General features: G+C 38.1%; 1 protein-coding gene across 1 annotated transcript; it reads left to right on the forward strand.

Annotated features, from left to right (window-relative positions):
* The first annotated feature begins 5559 nt into the window (after positions 1-5559).
* Positions 5560-14106, forward strand: arglu1a (arginine and glutamate rich 1a). The gene is made up of 4 exons (XM_028022225.1): positions 5560-6105; positions 7619-7844; positions 10915-10998; positions 12728-14106. The coding sequence occupies exons 1-4, from the start codon at positions 5780-5782 to the stop codon at positions 12890-12892; spliced, it is 801 nt and encodes a 266-aa protein (XP_027878026.1). The 5' UTR covers positions 5560-5779; the 3' UTR covers positions 12893-14106.
* The last annotated feature ends 2289 nt before the right edge of the window (positions 14107-16395 follow it).

Consider the following 16395-nt stretch of genomic DNA (forward strand, 5'->3'; position numbering starts at 1 on the left):
GGCAATAAGTTCATGTTTTTTGGTGTCTGGAAAATGAGCCGTTTCAAAAACCAATGGCACTGCGCCGTTACCTAGCAACCCCGGCAGCGTTCCGCCCGTCACCTAGTAACCCAGCACATTTGGTCAGCTGGTTTTACCAATGGCTGCTGGAACAGACAAGTGTTTTGTTGTTGACTTGCCATCCAGAAACCACTTGCTGCATTCTTGTTGGTTTTGCAGGAGGCTCCACTTCTGCTTTTCAAAGATGTACGGTTGTATAATTGCGCATCTCTTTGCAGCCATTTTAACATGCTAGTGTAACCGTTGAGTTGGGGAGCGTGACCAGAAGCAGGTTATTTGGATTTAAAGTGACAGGACGCCCTGAAACAGCTAAAATCTCATGATCTAAGAAGGATTTTGTGCAAAAAATGAACATGTTTTTTATAGACCACAGACCTAATAGGTCACCTGTGTGTAATAAATCTACATAACGAACCGTTTTAGCTTTCATAATTCACCTAGATCCATGACTGATTTGAACTTTATAATACTGAATAAGTTTTCACTCCCAGTTTTTAATCTGACCAGATTATTGGATTCATGTTCAGCTTTCTGCTGGTTTAGTTTCTGGATTTCAGGGATGAGCTGACGAATGAATATCTGGAGATGAGAGCAGCATAGATCAGATTCTCCTGGAAGCAGACACTTCAAACCTGACCTTTGACCTCTGGGTTTGACCCAGCAGAATCACCTGCCCTCCCATCTCTTCGCTGGCCCCGCCCCCTTTTAGAAAGATGAACGCCAAGTTCCCTCTTTGTGGCGGAGGTCAGCTCTGTGAGGAAGACGTTTGGCATATGGCCGCCGTCGTTAATGGAGAGCCACTTTTCAGGGTTACTGGGTTTGAATCGACTGAATGATCGGGACGGTCGGTTCTGAGTGATGGTCGGACATCTGGTCAGTGGATCAGCAGAGGTCAGGCTGGGATTAGATTAATCAGACAACCTTTGGACGTCCCAGCAGTGTCTGAGTACAACAGGAGAATATTGTTAACTTCAGAACCCGCTCCAATGTACGACGGCATATTAGATTAAAAAAAACAAAAATGAGCCATAAATTCACACCAAAAAACGCAGAAGTTTTGAGTTTAATCTCAGTAATTTTCTAGAAAAATGCAAAGATGTTTCTGTGTTTCAAAAGTTTAACATTTTCTAGAAAAAACTAAATTTTTCAGTTTAATTTCAAAAATTTCTCAGAAGTCTAGAACTTTTGACTTTTGCAAATTTTCTGAGTTTGAAAACTTTGAAAATTTTAGACTTTTGAGTCTCAGACATTTCAATGTTTTCCCTAGAATATTCCTGAGATTGATCTCAAAATTAATCAAAAAAGAAAACTTTTGCTTAAAAAAAAATCATACATTTTTAGATTAATTTTTGGGAAAAAGGCAAAACAGTTTCATGTCAAAAATGGCAAAATTTTCTTCATCTGAAATTCAGATAAATCTAAACATTTTTTTTTGAAAAGGTGGTCATTTTAGAAAATAGAAAAAAAATAAACTAAAAATTTCTGAACTTTCTCTTGCAAAGTTTCAACTTTCTAAACTCAGATTTTTTTTCCTAGAAAATGTCTGAGATTAATTCCAGAGGCAGATTATTTCACTTATAATAAGACATTTTGCCATGTTATAACTGAAAGAATGTGCCACTAATAACATGGGATTATTTTCTAATTATTTATTGAAGAATTATTTACTGACCTCCTATATCTTGCTTGAAAGTTTCTTATTGGTTTGTTCTGTTTTAGTTCAGGTGAGATATTTGCAGTAGAAATTAGACCAAAATTAATTGGTAGGTTTTTGTGTTTTTGCAATGTTTATCAGATATAAGGTACAAAACAAAACCAATCCACAGCCCTCTTTAATTACTTTAAGAAAATTATGCTTTTAATTTCACATATATATCAAACGGCACATCTACAGTCGTTCAGATTGAAGCTTTAATGGCTGAATAATAGTGACGTCTGATTGGTCACTTCAATAACCTCCTACAACCTGAGTTTTCCCCTCCTCTGCTCCATATCATCCGTTCCTCTCCTCCCCCTCCGTCCTCCCTCTCTTTTTGTGTCCTCCGCAGGGCCGAGGTGAAAGAACTGCTCTCATTCAGGCAGTAAAAGGGAGGAGAGCGAAGCTTGCTTTCAGGTTCCCCTCCTCAATGGTTCTTTATCCGCAGACCCCTGGGCCATCAACATGACAATATGACAATGTGGCAGGGCTTTATAAAACAGATCCTGTGTTTGTTAAGTGTTTTTCGCCCTGAAGAGCAGCGGCGGGGCCGGGCCAGCGGACCTGAGAGCCTCCTCTGAAAGAAGAGGGCAAACTTTGATCACAAAATGTGAAAGAGATGGACTTTTTGATTAACTTGAGCTGGTTGGGTTGGGTTCTGCAGCTCTGGGTTTTAAAGTGCAGTTCTAGAAAATTATTCAAAAGTTATCCACTTGAATGGAGGCAGCAATGTGTGTTTTTGACAACCATTTAAATCAGGAGTGTCACATGGGCCAAACCCATCGAGTCAAAAGGTCAAAAAGTGTTTTTTACTCACTTAACAATAAACTACACAAGCAATACTTAAATTTAACAAGTAAAGCCGTCAGATTTGTTTCTGGAAATGGTTATGTAAATTATTCTAGATCCAAATCTTAAAAAAAGTTCTGGAGATTTGCTGTATTAAAAATAACTTAGCTGATTTTCTAGGTATCAGTTGGAAGAAATAGAATACAGCTTAACCAATTCTGCTGAATAAAATCAGAAATTAGGTCACTTTTCCTTTGAACATTCTTGCTACATTAATTAAAAGCAGATTTGGGTGAAGCAAAGTTTGATTTTGAATAAAAGTTCTTCTGGTTTAACTTTATTCAGTAGCTTTGAAGTAATAATATGCAACATTTTACAGGCTGAGCAACAGTTGTCTTAATGGTTAGCTTTAGCTTCTGCTAATTTAAAAAAAAATGTGTTTAGCAGCTTAGCAGTTTAGCATCAGCAGAGCTAATGTTGGTTAGCTGTGCCCAGTAACATCAACTGATTATTTGTTGCAAACAAATATGGTGGCCATTTTGAAAAATGGCTTCCAGACAAAACAAGATAGAGAAAATATGATTTCTGTGGTATAATTCTGCATAGTTTGACACCAAACATATTAATCGAAAAATCGTCCACGAACAAAATTAAATTCAAGATCAAAACATTTCAACAAATCAATAAAAAATAAAATAGACGTCGATACCAGGAGTACCCTGAGTGTGTAGCCTTTTCAGATGGATCAGTAAACTTATTTTTGACCGTTTTTATGGGCCACACCGCAGAGAAAAGCACGTTTAAACCTTCCTGACGTTTAAGAACTGCTGGTTCTGTCCCCTGGGATTACCTGTGCATATGCAGCCATTTCAAAGGAAAACAGAGACGTTGAACTGGTTCTTTTTACGCCCCCGACCAGCCCAGAACCGCTCTAAAGTCAAACAGAAAAACAAACATCCCCACTGGGATTGTGCTGCAATTCTTCTCCTTTTCACCTTCACGAAACATTTTCTATTATTCATCAAAAGGGCCTTTAAAGCTCCCACCTCTCTTCCCTGAATGGGAAAAAAAAACAAGGCACAGATGGTTTTGTAATGCCAGCTCCTTTCATCTGCAGGAGCAAAATTTACCAGCCCATGAAAAAAATAAAATGAAATAAACCTCAACTTATAAAAAAAATTGATGCTTTGACTTCGAGCAAGGAGAAAAAAGTAAGCTTGGCCTTTGTTTCTGTCTCTAAAGCCCCATTATTCGGTTCTTTGCTTTGTTTCTGAGGAAGTTTGGATTCTGTTACCTAAAGTTTGACAGAACATGTTCTGCTCTTTAGATCTGCTGGGATGGCAGTGACCTATCTGACAACATTCATGAGGTTTTCTACAATTAAAAGTATTTTTATTCTGCAGAGAAAGCTGCCCACTGAGTCACCCTCCTGAATCAGTGCATGCTAATATTAGACTCAGCTGAAAAGCACAGAATAAAAATCCTTCAGATGATTTCTCATCTGTAGTTTTGAGTGATGTGACCTTTTTGAAGTTGATTCACTGGACTTTTTCATCATGTGTTTTTAAATATAGTAAAAGCGGTTTATTTTGAGCTCAGGCCTCTGGGGAACGTTACCACAATGGCCTCATTTTCCAGAGTGGAACGGCAAATCTATCCGTGCAGCATTGCGCCTTTGTCAGTTTTTGTTTTCTTTTTTCTGACCCGTTCTGTTTGTCGTGCCGTTATCTGATGTTCTGCGTCGCTATATTTACAAGATCAGATTAAAGCGTCGTTTTAGCCTCTGGTGGAGCATGACAACAACAGTTAAAAATGGAGGAGGGAAAAGTTAGATATCGGTCAAGTGGAGACAAGTTCTGAAATTAGTGTCAGACTCTGCTGATCGCTGTGAAAGAAAGCGGCAGAGCAACACATCGGCATAGAAATTACAACTTCAAACTTGGATCATAAATTCACCCCAGTGGTTCGCTTGGTTGGATATATTTTTCTGTCTTTGTTGTTGTTGCATCAAAAACTGATAATTTGCATATGAAGTGAAGAAAATCTAATTTTTAATCTTTTAGCAAACTGTGAAGGACGACTAAACTGGACTATATTTTTAAGTAATTCCTACAGTAGATGTAGAAAAATGTTTAGAGGCAACTTGAATCTTAGTAGGAATTAACAGAGAATTTCCACATTACTTTAAAAAAACAACACAAGGATAAAGAGATGCAATAATCACATAAATTTAATTTAGTTTCCGACACCAAAGCATAAATATATGCAAAACATTTTTGATATTCCGCTAATGTAATAAAAATAAAAAACACAATTTCCCATTTCTAGTTTGTGTAGTTATATGGTCAGTAGAAACACGTACTGATGTTCATTTATATTTCCTGAATGCATTTGTGTTTAAGATTATTAGAAAATAGTATATTTCATCTTTACAATTCATCTATAGGCTACAATTAAATATTTAAAAATGTTTATTTCTCTCATGATAAACCTGGATGCTACCAACTACCTGTAGTTTTAGCTTTAGTTTAGCTTCTACTTTAGTTTTTAACTTGCTTTAGTTTCTAACTAAAGCAAGTTAAAAACTAGCTTCAGCAGAAGCTGAAACTAACAAGAGCTAACTTCTACTAGCAGAAGATAAACTAGCTTGGCATTAAACCCGAATGATAAACATTCAGATTATTTTATCATGAGAGAAATTAGACTATTTTAATATTTAATTGAAATATTTAATGACAAATTATGCAACTGCGCATTTTTAACATAAGTATTTTATATAATTCAAATTCAAAATCAAAAATACTTATTTAATCCCAAAGGGAAATGAAATAAAGTTATAATTGTGTAAAATATAACGTCTTCAAAATGAATTGCTATGTCAACAGCTATAACAGTCGTAACTGTAAATTTAGCGTAATCTAAAACAAAAGTGACATCTGTCACTTTTGACAGGTCTGACGGTTGTTCAGTTCGTGAGACTGACAGGACATTCCGAAGATTGACGGAAAATGCCGAGAACCGCAGTGCCTGCTGGGAACAACAAACTCGAGCGCCATCTTGCCTGGTAACGACTAAGGAGGGCGAATTAAGGAGCTGTTTAAATGCTTTTTAAACGCAAATAGAGTTGTTTCGGTTGTTTGCATTGGTCGTTTATTGTAAGTCCAGAGTTAGAAGAGCAGCAGTTGGACTGGAGTCTGCATTGTGGTTCACATTTCAGCCGTAAGACTGGTCACCATGGGCCGCTCACGCAGCCGAAGCACGTCTCGGTCTAAACACTCAAAAAGCAGCAAGCACAGCAAGAAACGGAGCCGGTCCCGGTCCAGAGACAGGGAGCGGTCCAAGAAACGATCCAAGTCCCGGGAATCTAAGAAAAACCGGCGCAGAGAGTCCCGCTCCCGATCCAGGTCCACCACAGCCTCGTCCCGCAGAGAGCGAGCAGCCTCTCCCCCGGAGAGGATCGACATCTTCGGCAGGACTCTGAGTAAAAGGACCGCTCTGGATGAGAAGCAGAGGAAGGAAGAGGAAGAGAGAAAGGCAGAGATGGAGAGACAGAGGAAAATGTGGGTATAATAATCTAAATCTGCCTGTGCTGGTGTTGCATAACCTGCTGCTACTATGTGTGCATGCTAAGCTAACGGCTAGGTAAACTGCATTCATTTTAACGGACTGGAGCTCAGATGCTAACCACCGATGCTAACGGCTGCCACTGGAGCTGTTAGTAAATATCAAACCTCATAAATCATATCCGCAAACCTTTTGATTGAGTAAAACTACAGATTTTAGACAAACGTATAAATTGAATGTCTAAGGAAATTAATTTAATTTGAATGTTTTAAATGGTCTTCAGATATATCTGCATTAATATGAAAGACTGAAATCCTAGCATCTGAGAGATAAATACATGAAAATTGTGAAATACTTTACCCAAATCTATTTTTTTTTGTCAAAGAAGTTAATATTAGCAGTGTTATTTTATATATGACTATATAACTTTGAACAAATATACTTAGATTGTCAGTTTGTGCCGTAATATGAGAACGAAACGCAAAACTGAAGCTTTTTATCTCAAAAAACGAGATTTTTGTGTTTTTTATGACATGTAAATATTTCTAAATACATTGGAAAAACGCAGTGTTTTTGCTAAACCACACTACATTGATATATTTTTGAAAATTGAACATCAGTTATTAATTTGTTGAATTATTGTTCATTTAGGCCACAGTTACACATTGTTAGGGTTAAAAAAAGTGCTTGCAATGCAAAAGTGGAATTCAGAATAAGAAAAAAAAAACATTAAGAAAGTAAAATTTTGAATAAGTAAAACAGATTTTCTGCAAGTTTACATGTAGAATCGGGGGTTCTCCAGCTTCGGTCTTTGAGAGTCATTTTTCTGTAACTTTTGCATGCATCCCTGCTGCAGGCTGAAGTTACAGGATAATGACTGTAACCTGTGATTCAGGTGTGTTGAAGCAAGAAAGCACCCAAACCTTGCAAGACATTCTAGGAGTGGCTGAGCCCTGATTTAAAGGTTGCGGGACGGTTGCTTTGTAACTAAAGTTTCCAGAGAAAAGTAAACCAAACCAAATATAATCCAAATATGTCTTGATAAATATCAGAAAACGGAGAAAGTCTGAACCATAGTACGTCTGCTGGTGGGTGTGAAGCAACTTCATAAAAAAGGAAACAGTAAATATCATTGATATTTATCTTAGGATTACCAAAGGTGGGAAAAGTACTCAAAAATTGTGATGGAGTAATAGTTGTAATGTACTTTATGTTAAGTTAGGAACGAGGAGAGAGCTGCTTCTAAACTTGTGGCTTGTTTATTGTTGTCATAGCAACTCCATAGCAACTGCCTGCCAAGATGGAGGTCAGTTACAAAGTTCATGGAAGTGTGGCGTCACGTGAGAGTTATGTATATACTTTTGTTGGTTTCGAAGCCGTGGTTCAGTTATGCTTTGCCTCCCAAGATGGTGCGGGTCCGATTGTTGAAACCGCGACTTGACAGCAGGAAGGTGTCTCTGCTGTCAGCCAGTTGGAGCTAACCTCTTCTTCCCCCTCCTCTTCCTCCAGCCGCCAGCAGGAGATCGAGGAGAAGCTGATCGAGGAGGAGACGGCCCGGCGGGTGGAGGAGCTGGTGGCCAAGCGGGTGGAGGAGGAGCTGGAGAAGCGGAAGGACGAGATAGAGCGGGAGGTGCTGCGGCGCGTGGAGGAGGCCAAGCGCATCATGGAGCGGCAGCTGCTGGAGGAGCTGGAGCGGCAGCGGCAGGCCGAGCTGGCGGCGCAGAAGGCCAGAGAGGTAACGCTCGGTCGTTTGGGATGCACCCCCGTCTCTTTCTGCCTCCACCCACCGTCCTACGCTTTCAGTCCCCAACAAATTATTGGAGTTTTGCTGCTTTCAAACACACAGGATGAGGGAGGAACACAAGCAGCAGAGGTTTCTCTTTGCAGCTGACATTAAAACAGCAGCAAGTTAGAAACTGTAGAGTAAGAAGACAAACATTCTCTCTGATTTCAACATTGTGCATCTGCGACTGACACAAATGACATATTTTTATTAGCAAAACTGATTATTAAAAACACGATTATATGAAACGTTAACCTCACTCTAACCCAGATCCTGTTGCTATTTAACTACAGAAGTTAAATAGCAACCTCTGTTGCAATAGTAATGTTACAATAATGCAGATTATTCCTAGTAGGTTTGACTGTTTCTCCATCTTTGTTAAGATACTAAATTATAGTTTTGGTTGTTAATCATATTTATTCAGTAAAAACGTGTTCCCAGTTTAGCTAAATTATTTTTTGTTTAATTAATCACACCAACAAACGTATCCCTGCAAAGCTCAGACATGATTTAAATCATATTATTTTTTACCTCTGTTTGTTTGCAGCAGCAAACCTGATGAAGGGTTTATTTTTTAAATTTTCTGAATAATTAAATGTAGACGCACAACGTCAGGACGTCCAGTAATATTGTTGATTGTTTTTTCCTGAACTCCTCGGGAGTGAAAATCTTACCCAAAAATAATGTTTTAATAATCTACTGTCATCACAATGTTGCTCTCTGGCTCATTTGTTACAATTTTAATAATTTTTTTTTATTTTATTTTACTGGAATTCCAAGTAGGAGTTGAGATTAACTTGATTTATCTGGTCAGCCTATTTGACAGTCTAAACATAAAAATGATTTGCGCCTCTCCTTTTCTTTCTACACCATGACTAGCTGAACATGTCGGCCTAAATAAGTTGTGATTTTTGTATTTAAAAAATTCATAATTGGTTCAATAATTAAACAATATCAGAAGTCCAGGTCTTTGAGGTGAATGTGTGCGGCCCACAAAACGTCTGGATTGAGGAAAACTGCCTCAAAGTTTCATTGTCATTAAACCTGAGATATCTGCTGAAACAAACGTGATCGGCTTCTAATCTCTTTACTATAGTAGCAGAGGCTAACATGATTAGCTCCTGCTAATAGTGTTAGCTGGAGCTAACATAATTAGCTCTACTTTAAAAACTAAAACACCAGGACACTTAACAACGCTAGCAGGATCCAACACAATTGGCTTCAGCAAACTCGAGTAGCAAGAGTTTCACACGACATGATTAGCAGGAGCCAGCAGAATTAGCTGTCGCTAGAAAAAGTAGTAGGAGCTAAAACAATTAGGAGGAGCCAAAAACATTAGTTGGAGCTAACAACATTAGCTGGAGCTAGCACGATTACCAGGAGCTAAAGCCACTAGCTGGAGCTAATGCTGAATAAGAACAAATTGGAAGATAATGAAATGATTTTTAAATGAAATATCTTTGTTGCACATCATCCTAATATATTTGAGAAAATATTTCAATCCTGCTGTTTACCGTAAACATTTTAGTTAGAAGCTAAAGTTCGCCTCTGATTGGACCTTTCTATTTGGGAAATAGCTAACGGTCGATTCCACTTAATGTTTCGCTACCATGATCGTCTTTAATGAGCTCTACTTTAAAAACTAAAACTAAAAGACACGTCCGGCCTGTTCCAGATTATTCTGCACTTTGACTTCTGGCGTTCTGCTTAGCTACGTTTATTTATTTATTTTTTCATTTTCAGAATCGGAAGCTAACTTTAGCTTCGCGTTAGCATTTTCAAACATTGTTTCAACGAGCTTCGGTTCAAATCAACAGACCTGAATGTTACTCAATGGACAGAAACGTAGCTTCTAGCATATGTCGTCGACCTAAGCAGCGTTGCAGTGCAATAAAACGAGGGGATGTAATAATTCAGTACAAAAGGTTCCTCCTCCTTTCTCTCTTCCCGTTCTGTCTCTACTTGGTTTCCTCATCAGAAACGTTCGGGAAAACCCGACCGGATCCGTGTGGAAATGTTCATCCCATCTGACTCACAGACGGTTTATCCCTTCAGGTTCTCGGCGGCTATCCGATGGTTTTATCTGATGATATGAATTAATATCTTTCTGACTGGTTATTTCCCACAGTTTGATGTTTCTTTTGGTTTCTATTGTACCATAACTTGCTTCTCCCATAGGGTGGCTGCTCGGTGTCATTCTGTTGATGTGTTTTATTTATATATATTTTTTATTATTTTTTGTTGTTGTTTTTCGGACACACACCTCACCACCTTCCTAACTAGCTCTTGACCCGAGCTGGCGCTGCAGCCTTTCAGCTCACCTGTGACTTGTGTCCTGTTACTGTAAGTGTGCCGTGGTCGGGTCCTCCTCGAACACACACACACACACACACACCTTGTGCAGCAGCTCTCTACAGAGACAACAAAAAGCCCCACAGAGAGAGCGCTAAAGCAGATTTGACTTATAAAGAGGAGCGCGCCATATTCGACCCCAGGAGCGCCTCTCTGTCTCTGCAGGGGCCGCGGTCCGGACGGGACAGTAAATATTCAGCCGTTTATTGCCGAATGCGTTCACCAGTTGTGTAGGTACACAGGCAAGGAAAATGCGTAGGTATACATTCATTGGTGAGCCAAAACTCTTCCCTCCTTCTTCTTCTTCTCTCTTGCATTTGATGATGTTAAAAGCAGCAGATGTATTTTTTCTCTAGTCTATGTTTCTGTCCTCTGAATGTGATGAATGTGTTTGTGGTTTTTGTTTTTTGTAAACTTTAAAATAACAGAGTAGGTGTGAATTAGACATTTTAATTCTTCCAGGAAGAGATTTGAAGTAGTCGAGGGAGGCGTTCACGTCTCCGCTCAGTTTCTTTGTTTGTAGAAAACAATTCAGGCTGACTGAAGAGACTTTCTGTGGTGGAGTGACTGACTGAGTGTGTGTGTGTGTGTGTGTGTGAGAAAGAGAGAGTGTGTGTGTGTGCTTTGTGACTTTTTCATACGCTAACATGGCACCATGTCACCCATCCAGGAGGAAGAGAAATCCAAGCGGGAGGAGCTGGAAAAAATCCTGGAGGAGAATAACCGCAAGATCGCCGAGGCGCAGGCCAAGCTGGTATGACTCGACCCGGTTCTGAACCCGGAATGAAATCTAGTTGCTGGTTTATATTAAAGATGAGGCGAGGGAGTCTTTTACTTTCTCATAATTTGATTTGATTATGATTTTTGGGACCAAAATTAGATTAAAAATCAATTTTCTTCAAAAGAATTATTCATAAAAAGTTATCTGAAAATTTTGGCCAATCAATAAATCGCATGATAAATCAAAATAATATTCACAACTTGCATTCATATTAATATTTTTTTGTTTACAGAGACATTAAAATTATTTTATTTTTGGTTTCATATATAAGTAGTTTTTATTACCGTTTTATTTATCACTTTTTGCTGTCGCTTTTATTTTGGATATTTGAAATATCTTTCAGTTCCCTTTTTAAGTTCTTTACAAAATTAAAGTTAACTGGTCTTCGAGAGGGAAAATGCTGTTATTAATATGTTACTTGAAAATGGTCTCAAAACTACAATATTATCGTTTATCGTGATAATTACTGGGACAATTTATCGCCCAGCAAAACCAAACAAATACAACATGACCAACAACCTCATCCTCCAGAAAAAATAAACACAATGGAAATAAATATCAGTCCAGTTTTATTTACCATGTTAACTATATTATTGAACAAATATATCCAACATTGATTTTTTTTTAAAGGAAAAAAACCCCACTGCAGATTCTTTGATGTTTCTGGTGGTTTTGGAACAAACATTTGAAAACCTGGTATCCTTTTCCTCCTCCTCCTTCCCAATCATGCACTGTTTGTTGTTGATCTTTTAAAAAATCCAGATGTTTGAGTCTGGTTGTAATGTAACAACATGTGGAAAAGCGTTTTTTCTTTGTTCATCTGATCTGCAACTGTAGCCAGACAGGGCAGTTAATATGGATGGATGGAAGTTTGATAACATGCTGCCTCCTTACTGTGGCTCAAATTACAGTGATCCACTCATTTTTCTTTATATTTTCATTTTAATAACCCAGACTTTTGTTGTTTTTTAAAAAAATTGATTTTAATCCATAATTCTTTAGACTTATTTATCCTTTGGTCCTTTCCTCATGTAGCTATTCCTACTCTTAACGCTTTCTAACGGATCCAAACTTCTTGTTGTTGTTTTTGGTTTCAATCCACAAATGTACCAAATATTGGTTGCAGTGATTGGTCAGAGAAGAATGAAATACAGAAAACATTGGGGCGAAAAGTTCCATTGTTTGTTGAAAATTGCAAATCCACACAAAATTAAAATGGTTGCAATTGCAGCTTCCTTGAGGGATTGTTTACAGCACGTTTGGTTATTTGTAAGTTAGTTTCGTTTTATTTCAAGAGTAATACGATATTTGCACTAGAAACTAAACATAAATACTTGGTAAGATGAATCAATTCGTGTGATTTAAAGTTTTTCTCTTTTCTCTCTACAAAAAAAACTTGATGATTTCAACTAGCCCCTTTTTTTTGAAGGACAATTTTATTTACAAAGACTTCATAATTAATTTTATTTGTTGTTTTGCTTATTTATTTTGGATATTTAAAATGTCTGCCAGTTCCAGTTTTAAATATTTCTTAGAATTTAAACTGTATTGATCTTCGACAATGTGCTTTTGCATTATTACTACCATTATATTACTTGAAAATGACCCCAAAACAACAATATTATTGTTTATTTTGGTAACTTCTGGGACAGAGTTTGTTACCGGCCTGGTTCTGCTCTGACCCGGTTCGTCTCGCCCGCAGGCCGAGGAGCAGCTACGGATCGTGGAGGAGCAGAGAAAGATCCACGAGGAGCGCATGAAGCTGGAGCAGGACCGGCAGCGGCAGCAGAAAGAGGAGCAGAAAATCATCCTGGGGAAGGGAAAGTCCAGACCCAAGCTGTCCTTCTCCCTGAAGGCGACCGAATGACACTCCGCTGCCCCGCCTTCGTCCTGCACCGCCCCCTCCATCCTCATCCTCATGGTTCAGCCCCGCTCCGTGTCGTCCGCTGTGGATTTGCTCGCTTCATTTTGGAAGTGCTAAAGGAAAGGTCGGGGAGGATGCTCCTTCATCGCCGCCCCTAAAAACAAACAAAAAACAGACAGAACGAACTCTTCCTGTTTGCTTTTATTTTCTCTCTTTTAGGGACCTGGAAGTTTTCATGTAGTCTGGGAGTCTTATGTGTAACCAGCGGTAGTCCTGCTAGAGGAAAGTCGCCGGCAGCTCGGGTGGCTGTCGCTCTGTTTTTGGTAACACTTAATTTGAAGCATTGTTCACAAGACTGACATGACCTGTTATAAACATCAGGGAACGGGAATGAATGTTTGACTTTTCTCATGAAAGCTCACTCGGTGAATAATGACGTTTTTAATCCAAAGTTGCATCAAAATTATCTGCGTTGCTATATTTGGTAAATAATTAAAATTTAAAGTAAATTTTCTTTTAAAACTGTCATTATTTACAGAATGACGGTTCATGACAACGGTTATAAACATTTATTTGGACTCCTTCACGTTCGTGACAGATGTCATGTCAGTCTTATGCACAGCACTTCAAATAAAGTGTCAATTTTCTTTTTTACTTTAAAGAACAATAAATAAAAAAGCACAGAAAGCTTCCCATCCGGCTGACCCACTCCGTGTCTTCCACCCCTCCGGAAACGTTTCTCCCCGTCACGTTAAAACAATCTGGTTCTGCAGGCGAACCGGGCCTCAGCTACCCGACCTGCCGGTGATCGGTCCGACAGGAAACGGAGGACAGAAGCCATTTCCTGTTCCGTGTAACCCTTTTAAAACCGTCTTATGAAAAAGCGATAGAGATCAGAAAACGTGGGGAGGAAAGAAAAACACTCTGGTTTGTTTTCCGACAAAATTCCCCCCATGTGTGCGAACTGTTATGTTGTAGTAAATTAACTTGGCGAAGCCGCCGCCGAGTCGTAGAGGAGACACGAGTTCAGGTAAGACGAGGTCAGAGTGAGAATGCAGGTGTGTGTGTGTGTGTGTGTGTGTTTGGATGATTTATTTGACCTCAGGTGGGTATAATAACTTTATTCTGTGGAATCTTAATTTTGTCATGTGAGTTTTTCCCCCCTTAAATTGTCAAAGGACTGAACAGATGAATAAATCCATTGAATGCCAACAGAAGCTGAAGGTCTCATCATTATTTCACCAGTAGAGTCAGCAGATTTCAGCTCCTGATACCAGTAAAACCATTAATGAACCAGAATGTGCTTCACTTCTGGTTTTTCAGACAGCTGTGGGCCAGTTTATGCAGAATAATCCCAATAAAACAGCTGCTTCTGTACATTTCCTCCAGGTTGATTGAAATCTTGAAAATTTATTACTTTTGTATTGTTTATCAACTCTACTTAATAATTTTAATTTGCTCTCAGGTGTTATTTTGCACTTTATTTAGGAAAAATGCACAGAAATTTGACTAAAATATACTATACAATATTAAAATATCGATACAAAGTCGATATCCGTATCAGATTTATATTTCTGATCTATACTTTAGTTTCAGATTCTATCTTGAAATGTTACTTTATTTTTTGTATAATTTATTAACTCAAAATTTTTTATTTGCTCAAACATTTTTGCGTTGTTTATTTTAACAAAATGTACTCAAATCATGTTAATATGTTAAATATATCCTAGATATTTATACAATTTGTCCAAATATTTTGTGAACAATCAAACTCACGCCTTGTGTTCAGCTGAAAGTTTGACTAGTCAAAAGCAGCAAATTTTGTTAAATCTGACAGATTTGAGAATTTGTTTTTTTTAAAATTATTATTCTAGAAGAACTTTTGAACAAACTTTTTGGCCGCAATTTAGCTCCATACTCCAACTTCACCCGAGGGTTCCTCGACGCGGCGGCCCGGATCTGTGCGCTTCACCCCGGCTTGTGTTCTCCGCAGTGCCCCGCTGCTGCCTACCTTCCTCCATAACTGGTTTTATTCTTTAAAAATATATTTAATCTGAACTTTAAATCTGTAGTTGGTCTATTAACCTAATCCATTAGATAACAGTTAAACATATTGCGGTTTTTATAGGTCAATACTAAAGAAATTCACTGATATAAACTCCCAAAGAGCTTCCTGCAGCTTGTGGTGTCTAATTTCCCTAAAAACACTTTCCAATTGAATTAAAGCAACTCAATCAGCATCCAGTCGGCGGTTGCTCGTTGCAACAGGACGCGCTGGTCTCCTTATCAGGCTGCTGCTACATGGAGGCGGTGATCGGCTCGACCAGCAGCCGCAATCCGCAGCAAAGCTCCGAGAACTGATGACATTAAGTCGCAGAGGAGTGTCAGCAGTTCACGCGTTTCAATCCACAGCTGGAGAAGCGTGAGTGGGTGAGAGTCCGTTCAATTAGCGGTCGGTCGCGAACAGGAGGCGCGAAAACCTTAAAACAATGTTTTCAGAGCGAATTACACTGTAAAACAGCACGTTTGAATATAAATAACCGGAATGGTGGAGATATAATGTAGAGTAGTAATCAGATACAAAGTTGATATCTGATCAACTTTGTATTCTGCGTTTCTGTTGACCAAATAATTGAGCAATTTGACATGTTGAAAACTAACTTGCCTAATAGAACAAGGGCAATTTCAAAATAAAATGTTTTTAGGGGAGGTGTTTGTTTTCGGACACATGGAAATTAGTTAATTGTGCAAAACTGAAATGGAAACGGTTGCGTCGCCTGCGTCACATGATCAACAACCGGATGTTACTACTGTCACAAACCACGAAGAAGAAGAGGACAGGAAGTGGTAGGAGGATGATGGTGTTACATGTTTTTAATGACTTTTCTCATGAAGAAACTTATTCACATGTAATTTCAATTATGTTTCTTGTTTAATGAAAACCCTGCGAAATAGTTTTTTCCCTTCATTTCTCCTTGAAGATTTTGACTTGAATTGAATTAAGTATTATTGCTTTACTCACATGTTTTTAATATGAGAAAATGATTTTAAAACTTTTTTTTCAATGATATGAAAACCAGAATTTCCTACAAAAAGTTTAAGCCCAGAAGTTGTGATGAATGCAGTTATTTGTCTCTGTCGATAAAAATTTATTTCTGTCTCGATTTAGACTTGAATCATTTCTGCTGAAAAATACTGATTCATATCTAATCAAAAAATTTTAGTAAATCTATTTACAGTAATTAAATTTTATATAAACAATTTCTGCTATGGATAACGCTGCAGCCTTCATAGAAGAAGATTTAATTATTGGTTGAATTTAAGTCGTTTTGTACGTATATTGACACATTTAAGCCAACATGTCTGCTTTAGAATATGGATTCAAGTCAACCTGAATGAAATGTATCCTAAATGTTACTCAAATTGTAATGTTTCATTTGTAAGTTTAAGAGATTTGAATAAAAATATGACAAAATAAGTAAATAAATCTCAGTTGTCAGGATTTT

This window comes from Xiphophorus couchianus, chromosome 7 (genome assembly GCF_001444195.1).
Source record: "Xiphophorus couchianus chromosome 7, X_couchianus-1.0, whole genome shotgun sequence".
In the NCBI taxonomy this organism is placed as follows: domain Eukaryota; kingdom Metazoa; phylum Chordata; class Actinopteri; order Cyprinodontiformes; family Poeciliidae; genus Xiphophorus; species Xiphophorus couchianus.

Excerpts from the sequence above, each read along its gene's own strand:
- arglu1a (XM_028022225.1), top strand. The coding sequence starts at position 5,780 with ATGGGCCGCTCACGCAGCCGAAGCACGTCTCGGTCTAAACACTCAAAA. Across the intron at positions 7,845-10,914 it reads CGGCGCAGAAGGCCAGAGAG|GAGGAAGAGAAATCCAAGCG; the intron begins GTAACGCTCGGT and ends TCACCCATCCAG. Across the intron at positions 10,999-12,727 it reads CCGAGGCGCAGGCCAAGCTG|GCCGAGGAGCAGCTACGGAT; the intron begins GTATGACTCGAC and ends TCTCGCCCGCAG.